This window comes from Ovis aries, chromosome 14, assembly GCF_016772045.2.
Source record: "Ovis aries strain OAR_USU_Benz2616 breed Rambouillet chromosome 14, ARS-UI_Ramb_v3.0, whole genome shotgun sequence".
In the NCBI taxonomy this organism is placed as follows: Eukaryota; Metazoa; Chordata; class Mammalia; order Artiodactyla; family Bovidae; genus Ovis; species Ovis aries.
This window is the reverse complement of record NC_056067.1, coordinates 7,310,524-7,330,121: the sequence shown is the minus strand read 5'-3', so window position 1 is coordinate 7,330,121 and position 19,598 is coordinate 7,310,524. Positions and strand designations below refer to the sequence as shown.

The following is a 19,598-nucleotide window of genomic DNA, read 5'->3' as shown; positions in this document are numbered from 1 at the left end:
ATTTCCTAGGGAGGACAGTGGATCAGCATAAACTCTGTCTTCTCCCGGGAAGTATAGAGGCCAAGAGTCCTTGACGTGCCCTCACGAGCTGTGGCTTTTGTGTCCTTGTCATCAGGCTCTACCCTGGTGGACTTACAGTCACGCTGAGACCTGGAAATGCACCCTTAATTATTCAGTGTCCATTTGCCAGGTTCCTGTCTATACTGTGGCCCTGAACCTGCCCTCCCATCAGTTTACCTGCCGCTTGGAAAAGAAAACAATGACTTCATGTTGACAGTGGTCATTTCTGTCTCCAATCACGTGGGGAGCAGACAGCAGACCCAGGCCGTGGTTAAGGTAAGTGGCAGCCACTGTTCCTCTACTGAGACAATTTCTTCTTGTTTGTTTTTTTTTAATTAACTAATTTATTTCTTTGCTTGGCTGTGTTGGGTCTTGTGGCATGTGGGATCTTGGTTGCATCACGTAGAATCTTTCATTGTGGTGCATGGACTTTCCAGTTGTGGTGCACAGGCTTATTTGCCCGGTGGCATGTAGGATCTCAGTTCCCCAACCAGGGACTGAACCCATGTCTTCTGCATTGCAGGACAGATTCTTAACCACTGAACCACCAGTAAAGTCCCTGAGATAACTTCTTGACTTGTCTGAACTTCACCAAGAGGGTGGTGGGGTTGAAAGGAGCCAAGGGCATGACCATATGAGGGTTTATTCATTCATTCCTTCAACATATATTTACAGAGCACCTACCACATGCCTGGTCCTGGTGACACAGCCATGGGCAAAACAGACCTGGTCTCTCCCTTTGTAGATCTTATGATTAGTGGCCAGTACAGGGGAAGGATCCAGGGGATTTGGGGTGGGGTACCTGAGGGAGGTGGGGGCAGAAGAACCTAGAGATGAGTTAGACCAGTGCCTTCAGAGTTCAGAGGAAGGAGGACCAAGATCAGCCACTAGGTCTACAAGGAAGACGTTGGATAAAATTTCAAGTCAGTTTCAAAGGTGAGAAGCCAGGTGGATGGAAAGACCTGCGGGCACAATGAGGAGAACAGTGAGAGGTAAAGTCATTACCTGCCCGAGATTTGCTCCATGTGGCCATCAGTGCAAGTGGGTCCACTGCCCTCAAGCCCTGGGGGGAGCGCCCATGCCAGGTAAAGCCATCCAGTCCTTCACCATGTGCAGGCTGGGCCTTCAGGCTCCAGGTTGAGAAGAACTGGTGGGTTGAGATCCTCCTGCTCTGAGCACATCTCTGGTCTCCTGTTAGGTGGGACTTGGACACACCTGCGTGGAGGAGGAAGCATTCCAGGCCGTGGTGTGGGACAATGTCACCGCCATTCTGCAGGGTGGGCGTGGCCCTGAGTGGCTCTTCCAGCTGGCCAGGGCTGTGTCATCCGTACTGGACCAGGGGCCAGGCTCCAGGCAGCTGCCAAGAGTGGACACCAGGCAGAAGGTGCTCCCAATGGACTCCTCTGTCCTTTTGCTGGGGTCCTGGGGTCTGCATGCAGCCATTTGGGGAGGGTAGTGGGGTCCAAGGATCCATGGGGAAGTCTTTGGTGTCTCCCAAGTTGATGTCACGTCTCTCTTCCAGTACTTTCAGTGACTGACATAAAATGAAGCAACCTTTCTCTGCTCAGCTTCATGGAACCACAGGTTTCTAGGGTGGGAGGGAATTTAGAGGGTACCACTCCTGTCTCTTCCTGTTCAATTCAGTTCAGTTGCACAGTCGTGTCCAATTCTATGCAACCCCATGGACTGCAGCACGCCAGGCTTCCCTGTCCATCGCCAACTCCCAGAGCCTACTCAAATTCATGTCCATCGAGTCGGTGATGCCATCCAACCACCTCATCCTCTGTTGTCCTCTTCATCTCCCACCTTCAATCTTTCCCATCATCGGGGGCTTTTCCAATGAGTCAGTTCTTCGCATCAGAAAGGGGATGAAACTGAGGCCCAGAGGAGAAGAGTGACCCCGTCTTGACCATACGGTCCATGGTTTGATGCTGTCCCATCTGTCATTTACCATTTCTACTGTCAGGCCCAAGACTGACATTCTCTAAGCCTCAGTTTTCCCACCTGGAAAACAGGGACAATAATAGTATTTTCCTTACAAGGTTGTGGTGAATGTTCAGAGTTACATTCACTGTAGCTATGAGTCAAATCACAGGAAAATTGCCAACATTCAAACAGCTTTAATTCATGAATATGGCCATTCCATGTGATACAACCTAGTATAAGCAACTCTGGCAGAAAGCACGGTTACCTCCACTCCCAGTGCATGCTCCTAGACATCTGCCTGCACTCACCACACACAGCGTCACACACACCTGCTGGGTGTGGGGGGCAGAGGACAGACTCCTCTGGAACCTGAAGGGTTTGATGAGAGCGCTGAGCACACTGCAGAGGATGTGAGCAGCTTTCCCAGGTCCACATTTCCAGGAGGTAGTGAAGATAAGAGCAAACCCAGGTTGGCTCTTCCCCTGCCCACCTCCGGCCCTCTCACCCCAGCCTTTCTCTGCAGTTAGCCCCCCAGCCCCAACACACATGCATACAACTCCACCTGGCTCTCCTTCACCCTGAGCATGACTTAGATGCTTCCCTTTGGAAGGGAACTTCTTTTTGGGTACTGTATGATCCTAAGCACACAGACTACATAGCCTGACCCCAGGTCTTCTCATGAAACACTGGGGTCCTGGTGACAGACAGATGTCAAGCTCTCATTGGGCAATGGAGGAGATTTTAAGAAGGGCTCTGTTGAGAAAACTGGAGGCAAGTTTTCAGAAACAAACAAGAGAGGACACAGGACCCCAGGGGCTCACCCTGAAGTGACCAGCATCCTGAAGGGACAGCTGTGTGTGGAGGGGGCTCCTTGGTAGGAGTGGTGGTTTTTGAAGGATGAGGCTGGCAACCCTGGCAGGGAGTGTGCCTGCAACAAAGCTTCCTGCTCTCTCCTCCCGCCCTCTCGTCTCCTGCGAGTGAATCCACAGGCCAGAGGCCCAGCAGCCTGACATCTCCATGCAGGCAGCCTCCAGGACGGCGACCAAGGATGGGGAAGATCTGCAGAGGCAAATGTGAGATCATCCATTACCCACTTGAGTTTCCCTCCAGAACATTCTGGTACGAGTCCCCTCACAGACAGGCCTATTCTTCCCTCCACCCAAGTTGTAGCCTGAATGGGAGCCTGGTTGGCAGCAGACACGCTCAGACTCTGCAGCTGCTGTGAAAGACTGTTGCTTTTCAGTTGCTCAGTCATGTCTGACTCTGTGCAATTCCATGGACTGTTGCCTGCCAGGCTCCTCTGTCTATGGGATCTCCCAGACAAGAATACTGGAGTGGGTTGCCATTTCCTTCTCTAGGGGTTCCTTCCTAACCCAGGGATAGAACCCTCATCTCCTGCATTGGCAGGCGAGTTCTTTATCACTGAGCCACCAGGGAAACCTGAAAGACCGTTAGGCGATTAGATGAGCAAGTTGTGAGTAGCAAGCAGGGCAGGAGGGTGAGAGTGAAAGTTCACCTCTGTGCTCTCCTAGATGGCTGCTATGAGCCATATCTGGCCATCTATTTTTTAATTAAAAAGAATTTTAATGAAATAAAGTTAAAAACCCAGTTCTCTGGTTGCACTAGCCACATTCCAAGGGCTTAATATGTAGTTACATTTCGCAAGCGGTTATGTTACTGGACAAGCAAAAGGACAGAACATTTCTATCAACATACAAAGTTCGATGGGGTGGTGCTAAAATTGTATTCTTAGATTTTATCCGCCTCAACCAAAGCCAGCCCCTGGCCAGCCCCTGGTTAGGGCTTAGAAAGCATGTTCCCCTAGATGCTCCAGGAGGTCTGGCTTAAGGCTGGAGTGGCAGGGGGACTGGAGGGAGTCTTGTCCCCACTGCCCCCCAAAGCACACAGGGACCTATGCCTGCAACAAGCTCTCCCACCCACACTGGGCCATCACAGTAAGCCAGTTTCTGAATTTCATGCCATCTGAGTCACCATGAGACCATTTGTTTTAAAATAATGCCAGATTTTACAAATTTGATTTGAAGAACTGGAAAAAGCTTGAGACATCCTGTATTAGTTTCCTCCTGCTGCTGTAACAAATAACCATAAACTTCATGACTTAAAATGACACAAATGTCTTATCTTACCATTCTGGAGGTCAGGAGTGTGAAAGAAACAAGGTTCACTGGGGCTAAAGCCAAGGTGAGGGGCTTGGCAGGGCTGTGAGCTGTCTGGAGGCTACAAGCAAAAATCTATCTATGGGCTTTTCCAGCTTCTAGAAGCTGCCCCCATTGCCTGCTCCATTTTCAACACCAGCATCTTCAAGCCTCCTCCCTCCACGGCCTCCCCCTTCTCCTCCTGTCTTCTGTCTCCCTCTCTGCCACCTCTTGTTCCACCATCACATCTCCTTCTCTGACTCTGACCCTCCTAGCTCCCTCCTTCAAAGACCCCCATGAAGACTCAGAAAACGAAAATATGGTTGCTGGAGGGGGAAGGGATAGTTACGGAGTTTGGGGAGGTCATGTACACACTGCTGTATTCAAAATGGATAACCAACAAGGACCTACTGCACAGCACAGGGAACTCTGCTCAGTGTTATGTGGCAGCCTGGATGGGAGGGGGGTTTGAGGGGAGAGTGGATACGTGTATATGTATGGCTGAGTCCTTTCACCATTCACCTGAAACTATCACAACCTTGTTAATAGGCTATACCCTGATACAAAATAGAAAGTTAAAGTTTGAAAAAAATAAATAAAGGAGAAAAAAATCACAGGGACCCCTGTGACGATACTGGTCCCACCTGGTTAGTACAGGATACTCTCCCCATCTCAGAATCCTTAATTTAATCAAACCTCCACAGAGATTCTGCCCAAATGTCTCTTGTCATGTGAATAACATATGCACAGGTTTCAGGGACTAGGGTGTGCCTATTTTTGGGAGGCTATGATTCTGCCTACCATACATCCTAAGAGACAAGCAGAGATCTATCAGCTTTGGAAGACCCCACATGAGCCTGGTCGCTTTCTCAGACCCCAGATCTTGCTGGGACAGCCTCATCAAGCCACTGGAATTACATTACCTCTCCTGCCTTCCTCTGTCTTTTCCAAGGTCAGAGAGCACATCTTGGGGTCACTGTCTGTGGTCAATGCCACCATGGGGGACATGCAGAGGGTGTGGGGGCTGGCTGAGGTGCTGAAAGAGGTGACCCAGCACAGTGAGGAGCTCACGCCCTTGGCCCAGGTGAGTAGTTCCCACCCACTAAGTCCTGACCTTTATTTCTGGGACCCTGATCATTCTTCCCACTTAACACATCCATTTGCTCGCATACCCCTTCTATCCATATACATCTATACATATACATTCCTGACCTTTCACTCATGTATCCATGTGTTAATTTATTCATTCATTTAACAAATGCTCCCTAAACGCCTAGTATGTGCAGGTACTATGCAATTCATAGAAAATTCAGCAGCAAACCCCATAGACATGGCCTGTGCCTTCATGGCACTTTTAGGCCAGTGGGATGACCAGATACTGAACAAATAACTTCGTAAGTACATATATGATTACAAAATTGGAATAAGTGCTGTGTCCGGCCAGTCAGCCAGCCAGCCAGCTGTCCCCAGTCAGTGAATGCTTACTGAATACCTACTATGTGCTGGGCATTGTGCAAGACACTCTGGGAAAGACTCCGAGATGGACAAGGTTACTGTCCTGAAGGAATTGGGCACATGGCAGGGAAGGAACACCTGGCTTCCAGTCCTCGACACAGGCAGTTTGTGTGACAGGCCCGGCCCAGATCTCCCCTGGCTTGAGTTCCCACATGCTCCCTTTCACCGCAGTGCTGGTCCCTGGAGGAGTTTAGGGGATGGTCTGTTCCAAGCAGGGCCTCATGCTGTTCTTCCTCCTCCTCTGGGTGAGCCAGCGGGAGGCCGGCAGGGCTCTGCAGCATGCCAGTGAGGGCCTGCTGGCAATGAGTGCCGAGGCCCACCCTGAGGACTGGAGGCGCCAGGCGGCCACCAGGGACCTGCTCCAGGCTGTGGGCAATGTGCTCGAAGCGTCCCTGAGGGACTGGTCTGAAGAGCCTGCACAGGCCAACGGCAGCCAGGTGGGTGTCCCGGCCCAGGTGTGGACCTCATGCTAACCACATGCCCGGCTCACACCAGCGTCTCTAGGTGGATCCTTCTCCACTTCAGGCAGATGAGGAAACTGAGGCGCGGCAGTTAAAGGCCCTTCTAGGAGCTGACAGAAAGGCTCCAGGACAGGAGCTCCCAGGAGGTGGAGTGGTGCAGCAGGCCAAGCGCAGGCCCCAGAGGAGGTGGCCTGAGTTGGAACTCTACCTTTGTCACTTGCAAGCCTTGTGCCTTGGGCAAGGACACTTCCTGCAGCCTTATCTTCTCATCTGCATTAAGCTGACAAGGTCTGCTTTGTCCGACTGGAGAGATCCTATACTCACTCTTGCAAGTCTGAACTCCTGGTTCACTTAGCCAAGGACACAGAGCATCTTTAGGAGAGAGGTCATTCCAGCACCCAGGATGTCACAGAACGGAGACACAAAACCCATCTCCTGCTGCTCCACAGCCCTTTACTTTGTGGTACCACCATTCCATTCAAGAACTCACACATTCTCACGGTGGCCACACAGGCACACTCAAACACATACCTACACACTTACACACATGCACAACTCACATACACGCACACACATTCACACACACTGAGAGCCATCGCGTATACTTTCACATATACCTCAAAGCACACACTCCTGCATTTGCTCATACCTTCACATTCAGCTACACAGTCACACACCGACTCTCACATATATTTGCAATCACACATAAAATCACATACACACACTCACTCATGCTCAGATACTTATACTCCCATACCCTCAAGCCACATCTACTCAGACACACATCCACACACTTCCACCCACACATACCCACATTAGTTCAGTTCAGTTCAGTTCAGTTCAGTTGCTTAGTCATGTCCGACTCTTTGCGACCCCATGGACTACAGCATGCCAGGCTTCCCTGTCCATCACCAACTCCCAGAGTTTACTCAAACTCATCTCCATTGAGTCAGTGACGCCATCCAACCATCTCATCCCATCGTCCCCTTCTCCACCTGCCTTCGATCTTTCCTAGCATCAGGGTCTTTTCCAATGAATCAGTTCTTTGCATCAGGTGGCCAAAGTATTGGAGATTCAGCTTCAACATCAGTCCTTCCAATGAATATTCAGGACTGATTTCCTTTAGGATGGACTGGTTGGATCTCCTTGCAGTCCAAGGGACTCTTGAAAGCTTTCTCTAACATTACAGTTCAAAAGCATTAATTCTTTGGTGCTCAGCTTTCTTTATAGTCTAACTCTCACATCCATACATGACTATTGGAAAAACCATAGCTTTGATCAGATGGACCTTTGTTGGCAAAGTAATGTCTCTGCTTTTTAATATGCTGTCTAGGTTCAAAAGCACCAATTCTTCAGCACTCAGCTTTCTTTATAGTCCATCTCTCACATCCATACATGACTACTGGGAAAACCATAGCTATGGCTAGACAGACCTTTGTTGGCCAAGTAATGTCTCTGCTTTTTAATATGCTGTCTAGCTTGGTCATAACTTTCTGTCCAAGAAGCAAGCGTCTTTTAATTTCATGGCTGCAATCACCATCTGCAGTGATTTTAGAGACCCCCAAAATAAAGTCTGCCACTGTTTCCCATCTATTTGCCATGAAGTGATGGGACCAGATGCCATGATCTTAGTTTTCTGAACGTTGAGCTTTAAGCCAACTTTTTCACTCTCCTCTTTCACTTTCATCAAGAGGCTCTTTAGTTCTTCTTCGCTTTCTGCCATAATGGTGGTGTCATCTGCATATCTGAGGTTATTGATATTTCTCCCTGCAATTTTGATTCCAGCTTGTGCTTCATCCAGCCCAGCATTTCTTCTGATGTACACTGCATATAAGTTAAATAAGCAGGGTGACAATATACAGCCTTGACGTACTCCTTTTCCTATTTGGAACCAGTCTGTTGTTGCATGTCCAGTTATAACTGTGACTTCTTGACCTGCACACAGATTTCTCAAGAGGCAGGTCAGGTGGTCTGGTATGCTCATTTCTTTCAGGATTTTCCACAGTTTGTTGTGATCCACATAGTCAAAGGCTTTGGCATAGTCAATAAAGCAGAAGTAGATGTTTTTCTTGGAGAAGGCAATGGCAACCCACTCTAGTACTCTGGCCTGGAAAATCCCATGGACGGAGGAGCCTGATAGGCTGCAGTCCATGGGGTCACTAAGAGTCGGACACGACTGAGCGACTTCACTTTCATTTTCACTTTCATGCATTGGAGAAGGAAATGGCAACTCACTCCATTATTCTTGCCTGGAGAATCCCAGGGACCAGGGAGCCTGGTGGGCTGACATCTATGGGGTTGCACAGAGTTGGACATGACTGAAGTGACTTGGCAGCAGTAGCAGCAGCAGCAGCAGCAGACGTTTTTCTGGAACTCTCTTGCTTTTTCGATGATCCAGTGGATGTTGGCAACTTGATCTCTGGTTCCTCTGCCTTTTCTAAATCCAGCTTGAACATCTGGAAGTTCACAGTTCACGTATTGCTGAAGCCTGGCTTGGAGAATTTTGAGCATTGCTTTACTAGCGTGTGAGATGAATGCAATTGTGTGGTAGTTTTAGCATTGTTTGGCATTGTATTTCTTTGGGACTGGAATGAAAACTGACCTTTTCCAGTCCTGTGGCCACTGCTGTTTTCCAAATTTGCTGGCATATTGAGTGCAGCACTTTCACAGCATCATCTTTCAGGATTTGAAATAGTTCAACTGGAATTCCATCACCTCCTCTAGCTTTGTTCAAAGAGATGCTTCCTAAGGCCCACTTGACTTCACATTCCAGGATGTCTGGCTCTAGGTGAGTGATCATATCATTGTGATTATATGGGACACGAAGATCTTTTTTGTATAGTTCTGCTGTGTATTCTTGCCACCTCTTCTTAATATTTTCTGCTTCTGTTAGGTCCATACTGTTTCTGCCCTTTATTGTGCTCATCTTTGCATGAAATGTTCCCTTGGTATCTCAAAATTTTTTTGAAGACATCTCTAGTCTTTCCAGTTCTAATGTTTTCCTCTATTTCTTTGCACTGAGGAAGGCTTTCTTACCTCTCCTTGCTATTCCTTGGAACTCTGCATTCAAATGGGTATATTTTTCCTTTTCTCCTTTGCCTTTCACTTCTCTTCTATTCTCAGCTATTTGTAACGCCTCCTCAGACAGCCACTTTGCCTTTTTGCATTTCTTTTTCTTGGGGATGGTCTTGATCCCTGCCTCCTGTACAATGTCACGAACCTCCGTCCATAGTTCTTCAGATACTCTATCAGATCTAATCTCTTGACTCTATCTCTCACGTCCACTGTATAATGGTAAGGGATTTGACTTAAGTCATACCTGAATGGTATAGTGGTTTTCCCTACTTTCCTCAATTTAAGTATGAATTTGGCAATAAGGAGTTCATGATCTAAGCCACGTTATCTCTTGGTCTTGTTTTTGCTGACTGTATAGAGCTTCTCCATGTTTGGCTGCAAAGAATATAATCAATCTGATTTTTGTGTTGACCATCTGGCAATGTCCATGTGTAGAGTCTTCTCTTGTGTTGTTGGAAGAGGGTGTTTGCTATGACCAGTGCATTCTCTTGGCAAAACTCCACTAGCCTTTGCCTTGCTTCATTCTATACTCCAAGGCCAAATTTGCCTGTTACTCCGGGTGTTTCTTGACTTCCTCCTTTTGCATTCCAGTTCCCTATAATGAAAAGGACATCTTTTTTGAGTGCTAGTTCTAGAAGATCCTGTAGGTCTTCATAGAACCATTCAACTTCAGCTTCTTTAGCATTACTGGTCAGGGCATATATCTGGATTACTGTGATACTGAATGGTTTGCCTTGGAAATGAACAGAGATCATTCTGTTGTTTTTGAGACTGTATCCAAGTACTGCATTTTGGACTCTTTTGTTGACTACGATGGCTACTCCATTTCTTCTAAGGGATTCTTGCCCACAGTCATAGATATAATGGTCATCTGAGTTAAATTCACCCATTCTGGTCCATTTTAGTTTGCTGATTCCTAAATGTTCATTAGATTAGTCAATCTAATCACACGGACCACAGCCTTGTCTAACTCAATGAAACTAAGCCATGCCGTGTGGGGCCACCCAAGACGGGTGGGTCATGGTGGACAGGTCTGACAGAATGTGGTCCATTGGAGAAGGGAATGGCAAACCACTTCAGTATTCTTGCCTTGAGAACCCCATGAACAGTATGAAAAGGCAAAATGATAGGATACTGAAAGAGGATCTCCCCAGGTCGGTAGGTGCCCAATATGCCATGGGAGATTAGTAGAGAAATAACTCCAGAAAGAATGAAGGGATGGAGCTAAAGCAAAAGCAATATCCGGTTGTGGATGTGACTGGTGATGGAAGCAAGATCTGATGCTGTAAAGAGCAATATTGCATTGGAACCTGGAATGTTAGGTCCATGAATCAAGGCAAATTGGAAGTGGTCAAACAGGAGATGGCAAGTGTGAACGTCGACATTCAAGGAATCAGCGAACTAAAATGGACCAGAATGGGTGAATTTAACTCAGATGACCATTGTATCTACTACTGTGGGCAGGAATCCCTTAGAAGAAATGGAGTAGCCATCGTAGTCAACAAAAGAGTCCGAAATGCAGTACTTAGATGCAGTCTCAAAAACGACAGAATGATCTCTGTTCGTTTCCAAGGCAAACCATTCAATGTCACAGTAATCCAAGTCTATGCCCCAACCAGTAACGCTGAAGAAGCTGAAGTTGAATGGTTCTATGAAGACCTACAAGACCTTTTAGAACTAACACCCAAAAAAGATGTCCTTTTCATTATAGGGGACTGGAATGCAAAAGCAGGAAGTCAAGAAACACCTGGAGTAACAGGCAAATTTGGCCTTGGAGTACGGAATGAAGCAGGGCAAAGGCTAATAGAGTTTTGCCAAGAGAACACACTGGTCATAGCAAACACCCTCTTCCAACAACACAAGAGAAGACTCTACACATGGACATTGCCAGATGGTCAACACAAAAATCAGATTGATTACATTCTTTGCAGCCAAAGATGGAGAAACTCTATACAGTCACCAAAAACAAGACCGGGAGCTGACGTGGCTCAGATCATGAACTCCTTATTGCCAAATTCAGACTTAAATTGAAGAAAGTAGGGAAAACCGCTAGACCATTCAGGTATGACCTAAATCAAATCCCTTATGATTATACAGTGGAAGTGAGAAATAGATTTAAGGGACTAGATCTGATAGATAGAGTGCCTGAAGAACTATGGACCGAGGTTCATGACATTGTACAGGAGACAAGGATCAAGACCATCCCCGTGGAAAAGAAATGCAAAAAAGCAAAATGGCTGTCTGGGGAGGCCTTACTAATAGCTGTGAAAAGAAGAGAAGCTTTTAAAAGCAAAGGAGAAAAGGAAAGATATAAGCATCTGAATGCAGAGTTCCAAAGTATAGCAAGGAGAGATAAGAAAGCCTTCCTCAGCAATCAATGCAAAGAAATAGAGGAAAACAACAGAAAGGAAAGATTAGAGATCTCTTCAAGAAAATTAGAGATACCAAGGGAACATTTCATGCAAAGATAGGCTCGATAAAGGACAGGTATGGACCTATGGTATGGTATGGTATGGACCTAACAGAAGCAGAAGATATTAAGAAGAGGTGGCAAGAATACACAGCAGAACTATACAAAAAAGATCTTCGTGTCCCATATAATCATAATGATATGATCACTCACCTACAGCCAGACATCCTGGAATGTGAAGTCAAGTGGGCCTTAGAAAGCATCATTATGAACAAAGCTAGTGGAGGTGATGGAATTCCAGTTGAGCTATTTCAAATCCTGAAAGATGATGCTGTGAAAGTGCTGCACTCAATATGCCATCAAATTTGGAAAACTCAGCAGTGGCCACAGGACTGGAAAAGGTCAGTTTTCATTCCAATCCCAAAGAAAGACAATGCCAAAGAATGCTCAAACTACTGCACATTTGTACTCATCTCACACGCTCAAAAGTAATGCTCAAAAAAGTAATGCTCAAAATTCTCCAAGCCAGGCTTCAGCAATACGTGAACTGTGAACTTCCAGATGTTCAAGCTGGTTTCAGAAAAGGCAGAGGAACCAGAGGTCAAATTGCTAACCTCCGCTGGATCATCGAAAAAGCAAGAGAGTTCCAGAAAAACATCTACTTCTGCTTTATTGACTATGCCAAAGCCTTTGACTATGCGGATCACAAGAAACTGTGGAAAATTCTGAAAGAGATGGGAATACCAGACCACCTGAACTGCCTCTTGAGAAACCTGTATGCAGGTCAGGAAGCAACAGTTAGAACTGGACATGGAACAACAGACTGGTTCCAAATAGGAAAAGGAGTACGTCAAGGCTGTATATTGTCACCCTGCTTATTTAACTTATATGCAGAGTACATCATGAGAAACGCTGGGCTGGAAGAAGCACAAGCTGGAATCAAGATTGCTGGGAGAAATATCAATAACCTCAGATATGCAGATGACACCATCCTTATGGCAGAAAGTGAAGAGGAACTAAAGAGCCTCTTGAGGAAAGTGAAAGAGGAGAGTGAAAAAGTTGGCTTAAAGCTCAACATTCAGAAAACGAAGATCACGGCATCTGGTCCCATCATTTCATGGGAAATAGATGGGGAAACAGTGGAAACAGTGTCAGACTTTATTTTTTTGCGCTCCAAAATCACTGCAGATGGTGACTGCAGCCATGAATTTAAAAGACGCTTACTCCTTGGAAGGAAAGCTATGACCAACCTTATAGCATATTCAAAAGCAGAGACATTACTTTGCCAATAAAGGTCCGTCTAGTCAAGGCTATGGCTTTTCCAGTAGTCATGTATGGATGTGAGAGTTGGACTATGAAGAAGGCTGAGCGCCCAAGAATTGATGCTTTTGAACTGTGGTGTTGGAGAAGACTCTTGAGAGTCCATTGGACTGCAAGGAGATCCAACCAGTCCATTCTGAAGGAGATCAGTCCTGGGTGTTCTTTGGAAGGAATGATGCTAAAGCTGAAACTCTAGTACTTTGGCCACCTCATGTGAAGAAAAGACTCATTGGAAAAGACCCTGACGCTGGGAGGGATTGGGGGCAGGAGGAGAAGGGGACGACAGAGGATGAGATGGCTGGATGGCATCACGGACTCGATGGACGTGAGTTTGAGTGAACTCCAGGAGATGGTGATGGACAGGGAGGCCTGGCGTGCTGCAATTCATGGGGTCACAAAGAGTCAGACACGACTGAGCAACTGAACTGAACTGAACTGAAATGTTCACGTTCACTTTTGCCATCTCCTGTTTGACCACTTCCAATTTGCCTTGATTCATGGACCTAACATTCCAGGTTCCTATGCAATACTGCTCTTTACAGCATTAGACTTTACTTCCATCACCAGTCACATCCACAACTGGGTGTTGTTTTTGCTTCGGTTCCTTCTCTTCATTCTTTCTGGAGTTATTTTTCCACTGATCTCCAGTAGCATATTGGGCACCTACCAACCTGGGACGTTCATCTTTCAGTGTGCCCTATATTTTTTTCCTTTTCATGCTGTTTGTGGGGTTCTCAAGGCAAGAATACTGAAGTGGTTTGCCATTCCCTTCTCCAGTACATACCCACATAAACAAACTCAAATACTTATATTCACACACAATCCTCAACATGCATGTACACACTCACATTCACACATGTACACACACCTATCAGATGTACACACACATGCATACATGGTCTGTCCTCTGATAGGAAGTCCGCAAAAATGTCCAGCCTTCCTGGTCCTCACGCCTGCCTTGGCTTCAGTGAGGCCACATCTCCACTCAAGGCTTGAGCAGGGTTGGGGAGGAGTTTGAGCCCGGGTGAACCGCGCAATGGCTCCACCTGTGACTTTCCATTTCTCCTCGGGTAAGACCTGGGCTGTGGGTGGACATCAGGTTCCAGTGGAGCAGCAGAGGCAGGCACACAGTGAGCCTCCCCATGGTTCTGCGGCTTCCCCTTATCAACACGTGGCCTCCACAATTCACCACCCTCTCTGTGCCTCTGTCTCCCCGTCCGCCAAACAGGATGGTAAAAGCACCTGCTCACAGAGCTCGGAATCTTCTCAGGGCTTATGCCCGATTCCCTACAGCACCTGGTGAAGTGCTTTCCATCCGAGTCTCTGCTTTGCTCCTGCTGAAGGCCCACACGAGCTTGGTGGCAGCAACCAGAGGTGGTATATGGAGACCGGCCCACAGCAGTGGTCCCCTGCTTCCTTTTCCAGATGGCTACAGTGTCTCGGCTGCTGGAAGCTGCAGAACATGTGCAGGCTGCCCTCCTGCTGGGGAGACTGCCCGGGGGCCTTCCAGCCATGGTGACAACCTCCTCCATCTCTGTGTACACAAACAGGTAATCTGCTGTACTGTGGGTGACCCAAAAAGCTTATCCCCTGCCCTGTTTCACTCCACATCCACATCTCAAGACCCTGGGACAGGCAGAGCCCAGGAGACCCACCTGGTGGGAGGGAGGGGGGTGAGTGATGGGACCTAGAAGTGGGAAGGGCTTTTCACTGTAAGGTCCCCATACTGGGTGTTTGTACAGCATGAGAAGGGAGGTGGTAAGTGCCACGTCAGTGTGGTAAGTGCCACCCATGTGTCTTGAGAGATGGGTCATATTGAAGGGGGCTGAATGAGGGGGACCAACCCACTTTTAACCTCACTTAGAGTGTCTGGCAAGCCCGCTGCTCTGAGGATTATGGGACTTCCAGACACTCTGGCCTTAGGTGTTTCTCCGAGGAGTGCCAGCCTCCTTTCACTGAGCCCTCCTCCAGCACCTAGGGATGGCCTGCCACTTCCATGCCACCCCCTGACAATCGGGGGCTGGACGACGCTGCAGGCACTGCTGGGACCCTCGGCACTGAGCACCCTCCCTTGGTTCCTCTGCCACAGATGCCCTCCTGGATCCCAGGGGCAGTTTCCCAAAGCAGCATTGTGATCATGACTAGGATCTGAAACCAGGTCCCCAGTCTACTCAATTGGGACGAGGTCAATGGCCAGTAAAGATGGTCTTATGGGAGGTCAAGTAGGTTGGGGAGATAGGTCTGGAGAAGTGTCTACATCCAAGCTCATTTATTCATTCAACAAAATATGTATTGACCACCATCACATGCCAGGCACTGCTCTAGGCACTTGGGCAGCACGGGAGAGAAAGCAGGCTGAAGCCCTGTCCATGTGGGGCCACCTGCCCAGCCTTGAGGCATCACCTGCCTTTTATGCTATTCCCACTGAGGCAAACAAAGAATCATCTGAGTAAGGCAGGGGTCCCTAACCTCTGGGGTCTAATGCCTGATGATCTGAGGTAGAGCTGATGTAATAATAATACAAATAAAGTGCACAATAAGTATAATGTGCTTGAATCATCCCCAAGCCATCCCCCTACCTGGTCTTTGGAAAATTTGGCTCCCATGAAATGGGTCCCTGGTGACAGAACGTTGGGGGCTGCTGATCTAAGGGGATCACGAAAGAAGCGCTGATGCTAAAGCTAGTCCCCATGCAGTGCTAAAGCGGGCAGATCCTCCTCCGCACTGACCTTCTCCTCTCTCTCCCGGCACCTCTGCTCTCACCTTGTGGACAGAATACAGCCCTGGAGTCGGCGAGGCTCCTCCGTGCATGTTGCTGCAGCCAGCTCTGCGACCTTCACCCTGCCCACCGGCCCCCTTGGCTCCATGGAGGACTATCGGGAGCCTGTGGACATAAGGGTAACAATAGAAAGAACACCCTTGGAAGCAGCCCTTTACAGTCTGCAAAGCACCTGCACATATGCTTGCTCATTCATGTTGCTAACAGCTCTATAAATTAATTAAGCCCATTTTACAGGTGAGTTCAGTAACTTGCCCGAGGTGACCAGCAAAGTGGCAGGGCTGGGATTCAGACACAGGCCTTCTGACTCCCCAGACCATCCTCTTTCCACTGTATTGTGGAATTTCTCCAGCAGCCCTGGTTTAATTAGTCCTTGGAAATGAAGCTCTTCAGACTCCATTCCATAAGCAGGCAATAGTAAACTCAGGGCTTTTTCCTTCTCAAATTAGGGCACATCTGACTCTTGGCTCCTTGAGCCTCCAAGAAAGCAGACAAACACCTTTCTCTCAGAGACCTTGCGCCTTGCTATAAGAAAGTGTCACACTGTTCATAGCCCAGTAATTGCTCAGCTGTGGCAAGTGCGATCAGGTCTCTAGGCCCAGATTTCTGAGGTCAGAACCTTGAAGGTCACACAAACACACACCAGGAAAGATAACAGCAGCTAAAGACAGGGCCCTCTCATTCACCCCACAGCACAAGGGCCACCTGTCCACCCGTCTGGGGAAAACTTTTCCTTCACACAGGGGCCTAGTTACCTTCCGGCCCTTGGACTCCTTGGCTCTCTGTTCTTGGTTTCAGATGATGAGCTTCCCCAAGAGCCCCTTTCCAGCCCGAGGTCACTTTGATGTCAGCGGAACTGTGGGTGGCCTCTCTCTGACCAGTCCTAGTGGACAGCTCATCCCTGTGAAGAATCTGTCAGAGTATATCGAGGTAGGCTTGGGGTGTGCTCAGAAGTCAGGTGGCACTTCTGTCTTCTTTTTCAACTTGGTTGGGTCCAAAAGTTGACTGGTTATGAAAAAAAATAAAGAAGAGAATCATTGGGAATCACCTGGAGTCCAGTAAGTAGGACTCCACATTTCCACTGCCAAGGGCCCAGGTTCAATCCCTGGTCAGAGAACTAAGATCCCATAAGCTGCATGGTGTGGGCAAAAAAAGAAAGAAGGAGAAAAGAAAAAAAGAAGAGAATATTTTATTACACCCAGTAGTATATACTAAACATGTTCTGCTTTTATGGCTTCACAGAGATTCAGTTCATTGCCTAATTCATGAATAACTTTTGCGAAGTACAGAAAGAAACAATAAAATTTATTTTTTGCTTTCAGAGTAAAAAAAAGAAGAGAATCAAGAGAAATTATCCTCATCCTGCTATAAGCATTGCAAGCATTGTGGTTTAACATAAAACTATATGTTTTATACAGTTTAACATAGAACTATATATTATTTGGTTATATATAGGCTGTGATAAAGAATGTTCAAACGACTGGTTCAACCCCTGGTCAGGGAACTAGATCCCACATGTCGCAACTAAGATCCAGCTCAATCAAATAAATACATATTTAAAAAATGAAAAAGGGTGGAGGGAATTCCCTGGTGGTCCTGGTTAGAACTTGGTGCTTTCACTACGGTGGTCCCAGATTCAACTTTTGTGGTGCAGTCAAAAACTTTTTTAACTAACTAAATAAATAGTGGGTAGAAGGCTTTAGTTAATCCAGAGAGCTGATTAAATGGAGAGTGGTTATAAGAAGTTCTAATGTAAGAATAAAAGAGAGGAACAGCACCAACTAATTGAGTGCTACTGTGTATGTGGTGCTTGGCTAAGGATTTTGTACATAATAACATTTTTAATACTCTCAGTGAGGGCTTCTCTGGTGGCTCAGAGGTTAGGAATCTGCCTGCAATTCAGGAGACTGCCTGTAATACAGGAGAACCGGGTTTGATCTCCAACGCAGGGGACATGGGTTTGATCCCTGGTCTGGGAAGATCCCACATGCGGTGGAGCAGCTGAGCCTGTGCGCCGCTATTGAGCCTGTGCGCTGGAGCCTAGAGCCAAGCTGTGCACCTTCTGTGCAGGTGCAGCCCCGAGCCAGGGTGCACAGCTTGAGGAGCAGGGGCCAAATAAAGGCCCCCAAGATATCCTCATCCCTGAGCCATGAATACGTCACCTGACATGGCAAAATGTGACTCTGCAGATGTGATTTAAGTTGAAGATCCTGAAATAGATGACCCTGATCACCTGGGTGGGCCCAGTGTCATTGAGAGGTCCTTCTAAGCGGCAGGCAGGTTGCGGGGCGGGGGAGGCAGTTTGATGACAGAAGCAAGAGGTCGGGTGATGCAAGGAGGGGTCCATGAGACAATGACTGCAGGCACTTCCAGAAGCTGGAAAAGGCAAAGAAGTGGGTTCTCCCTCTGGAGCCCTGAGAAGGAAAGAGCCCTGACAACTGTAGCCCCATGCAACTGATTCTGGGGCTTCTGGCCTAAAGGGCTGTAAGAGAAAAAAACTTGTGCTGTTTTAAGCCACAAAGCTTGTGGTCATTTGTCACAGAAGCCTCAGTAAACTAATGAAAACAGCAGAGCACAGGTTAGATTTCAGCTCCCCAGGGGCTCACCCTGATGTTCACCGGCATTCCTGTCCTTGCACACCCTTGATTTGACTGTTTCTGATGACAGATCCTGCTGCCTCGGCTTTCAGAAGGACACGGTGAGCCAACTGTGCTGAACCTGAGCAGACCTGAAGCCCTGTGGGTGAACCTGACGTCAGGCAGCGCGGCTTTGGGGATCCAGCTGCACTGGAGACCTGACGCCCCACTCACGCTCAGCCTGGGTTATGGCTACCACCCCAATGAGACCAGCTACGATGCCCAGGCTCACCTCCCGCCAACAGCTGCTTCAGGTAGTCCCACCACCCAGGGCGGCTTCTTGAGTTGCTTCCTGGGGGTGTGATCAGCTTAAAACTTGGGAATCAGAGCCATAGAGGAAAAAAAAGAAAAAGAGAAAAAACACTTGCTACATTCAGTACTTAATTTTTGTTGGTGGTATTATTATTAGGCAATATACTAGGTGAACAATTAACTATATGTCCTGAAGGAGCTGAGAAGCACTCACAGAATTGACCTCATTGCAGTCCTCATGGCAGGCTTTGGGGATGAGGATGACTGAAATGTTTACTTTCCAGATAAAAACAGAGAGGTTAAGTAACTGGTCCAAAGTCACACAGCCAAGGAGGAGCAAAGTCAGAATTTGTGCCCTCATCGGTCTGATTGGCAGCCTGCTTGGCACACTGAGCTGGGCGTGCTTCTTCTCCTATACTCCTGGGACATCAGGGAGACCATCAGTGCCTGCTTCCCTGCCCAGGCACCTGGTGCTCCCCTCCCATCACATTAGATCCAATTTCCATGAGGCTTCAGGCTGACCTGGACACCCCCACCCCCCATACCCACTGCTTCCTGCAGATGAGCTGTCCACGTGGATCCTGAGCCCAGAGGACCTGCCTTTTGGAGAAGGCATCTACTATCTGACTGTTATCCCCGAGTCTGACCTGGAACCAACACCAGGCAGGGACCTTACAGTCGGCATCACCACCTTCCTGTCCCATTGTGTTTTCTGGGATGAGGTCCAGGGCACTTGGGACAACTCCGGGTGCCAGGTAAGGAGGGGGAAGTAAAGAAGATGGTAGAGCCAAGAGTCAAACCCAGGTCTGTCTCCAGAGCATAAGCTTTAAGCAACATGAGGCACTGCTGCTCCAGAGCCTACTCCAGGCTCCCGGAGCCCTGGAGGCAGGTGGTTCTATTAATATCAATCACACCCTTGTCTCAGGGCAGCTCAGATCTGCCTCCGAGGAGCCAAGGCCTGTGACAGTGTCCTGGCAGCAGACATTGGTTTTGAGGCCATCAGAAGCC

The 19,598-nt window shown here is 47.9% G+C and overlaps 1 protein-coding gene and 1 long non-coding RNA gene across 8 annotated transcripts in view; one reads left to right on the top strand and one right to left on the bottom strand.

Moving 5' to 3' along the window:
• LOC101121034 (polycystin-1-like protein 2) overlaps positions 1-19,598 on the top strand; it is a 102,150-nt gene that overhangs the window by 42,351 nt on the left and 40,201 nt on the right. The window contains exons 15-23 of the mRNA XM_004015493.6: positions 191-336; positions 1,259-1,444; positions 5,095-5,226; positions 5,912-6,094; positions 14,349-14,473; positions 15,698-15,821; positions 16,501-16,632; positions 18,370-18,592; positions 19,152-19,345. Of these exons, the coding sequence (XP_004015542.3) occupies positions 191-336; positions 1,259-1,444; positions 5,095-5,226; positions 5,912-6,094; positions 14,349-14,473; positions 15,698-15,821; positions 16,501-16,632; positions 18,370-18,592; positions 19,152-19,345 (1,445 nt within the window). The remainder of the gene's footprint in view (positions 1-190; positions 337-1,258; positions 1,445-5,094; positions 5,227-5,911; positions 6,095-14,348; positions 14,474-15,697; positions 15,822-16,500; positions 16,633-18,369; positions 18,593-19,151; positions 19,346-19,598) is intronic.
• LOC106990575 (uncharacterized) overlaps positions 1-19,598 on the bottom strand; it is an 88,971-nt gene that overhangs the window by 29,261 nt on the left and 40,112 nt on the right. For all 7 annotated transcript variants that reach the window (XR_009596265.1, XR_009596264.1, XR_003591436.3 and 4 more), the window contains 4 exons: positions 16,458-16,707; positions 15,687-15,807; positions 2,808-3,045; positions 1,066-2,064 (listed from right to left, as the gene is read on the bottom strand). This is a non-coding gene — a long non-coding RNA (uncharacterized LOC106990575). The remainder of the gene's footprint in view (positions 1-1,065; positions 2,065-2,807; positions 3,046-15,686; positions 15,808-16,457; positions 16,708-19,598) is intronic.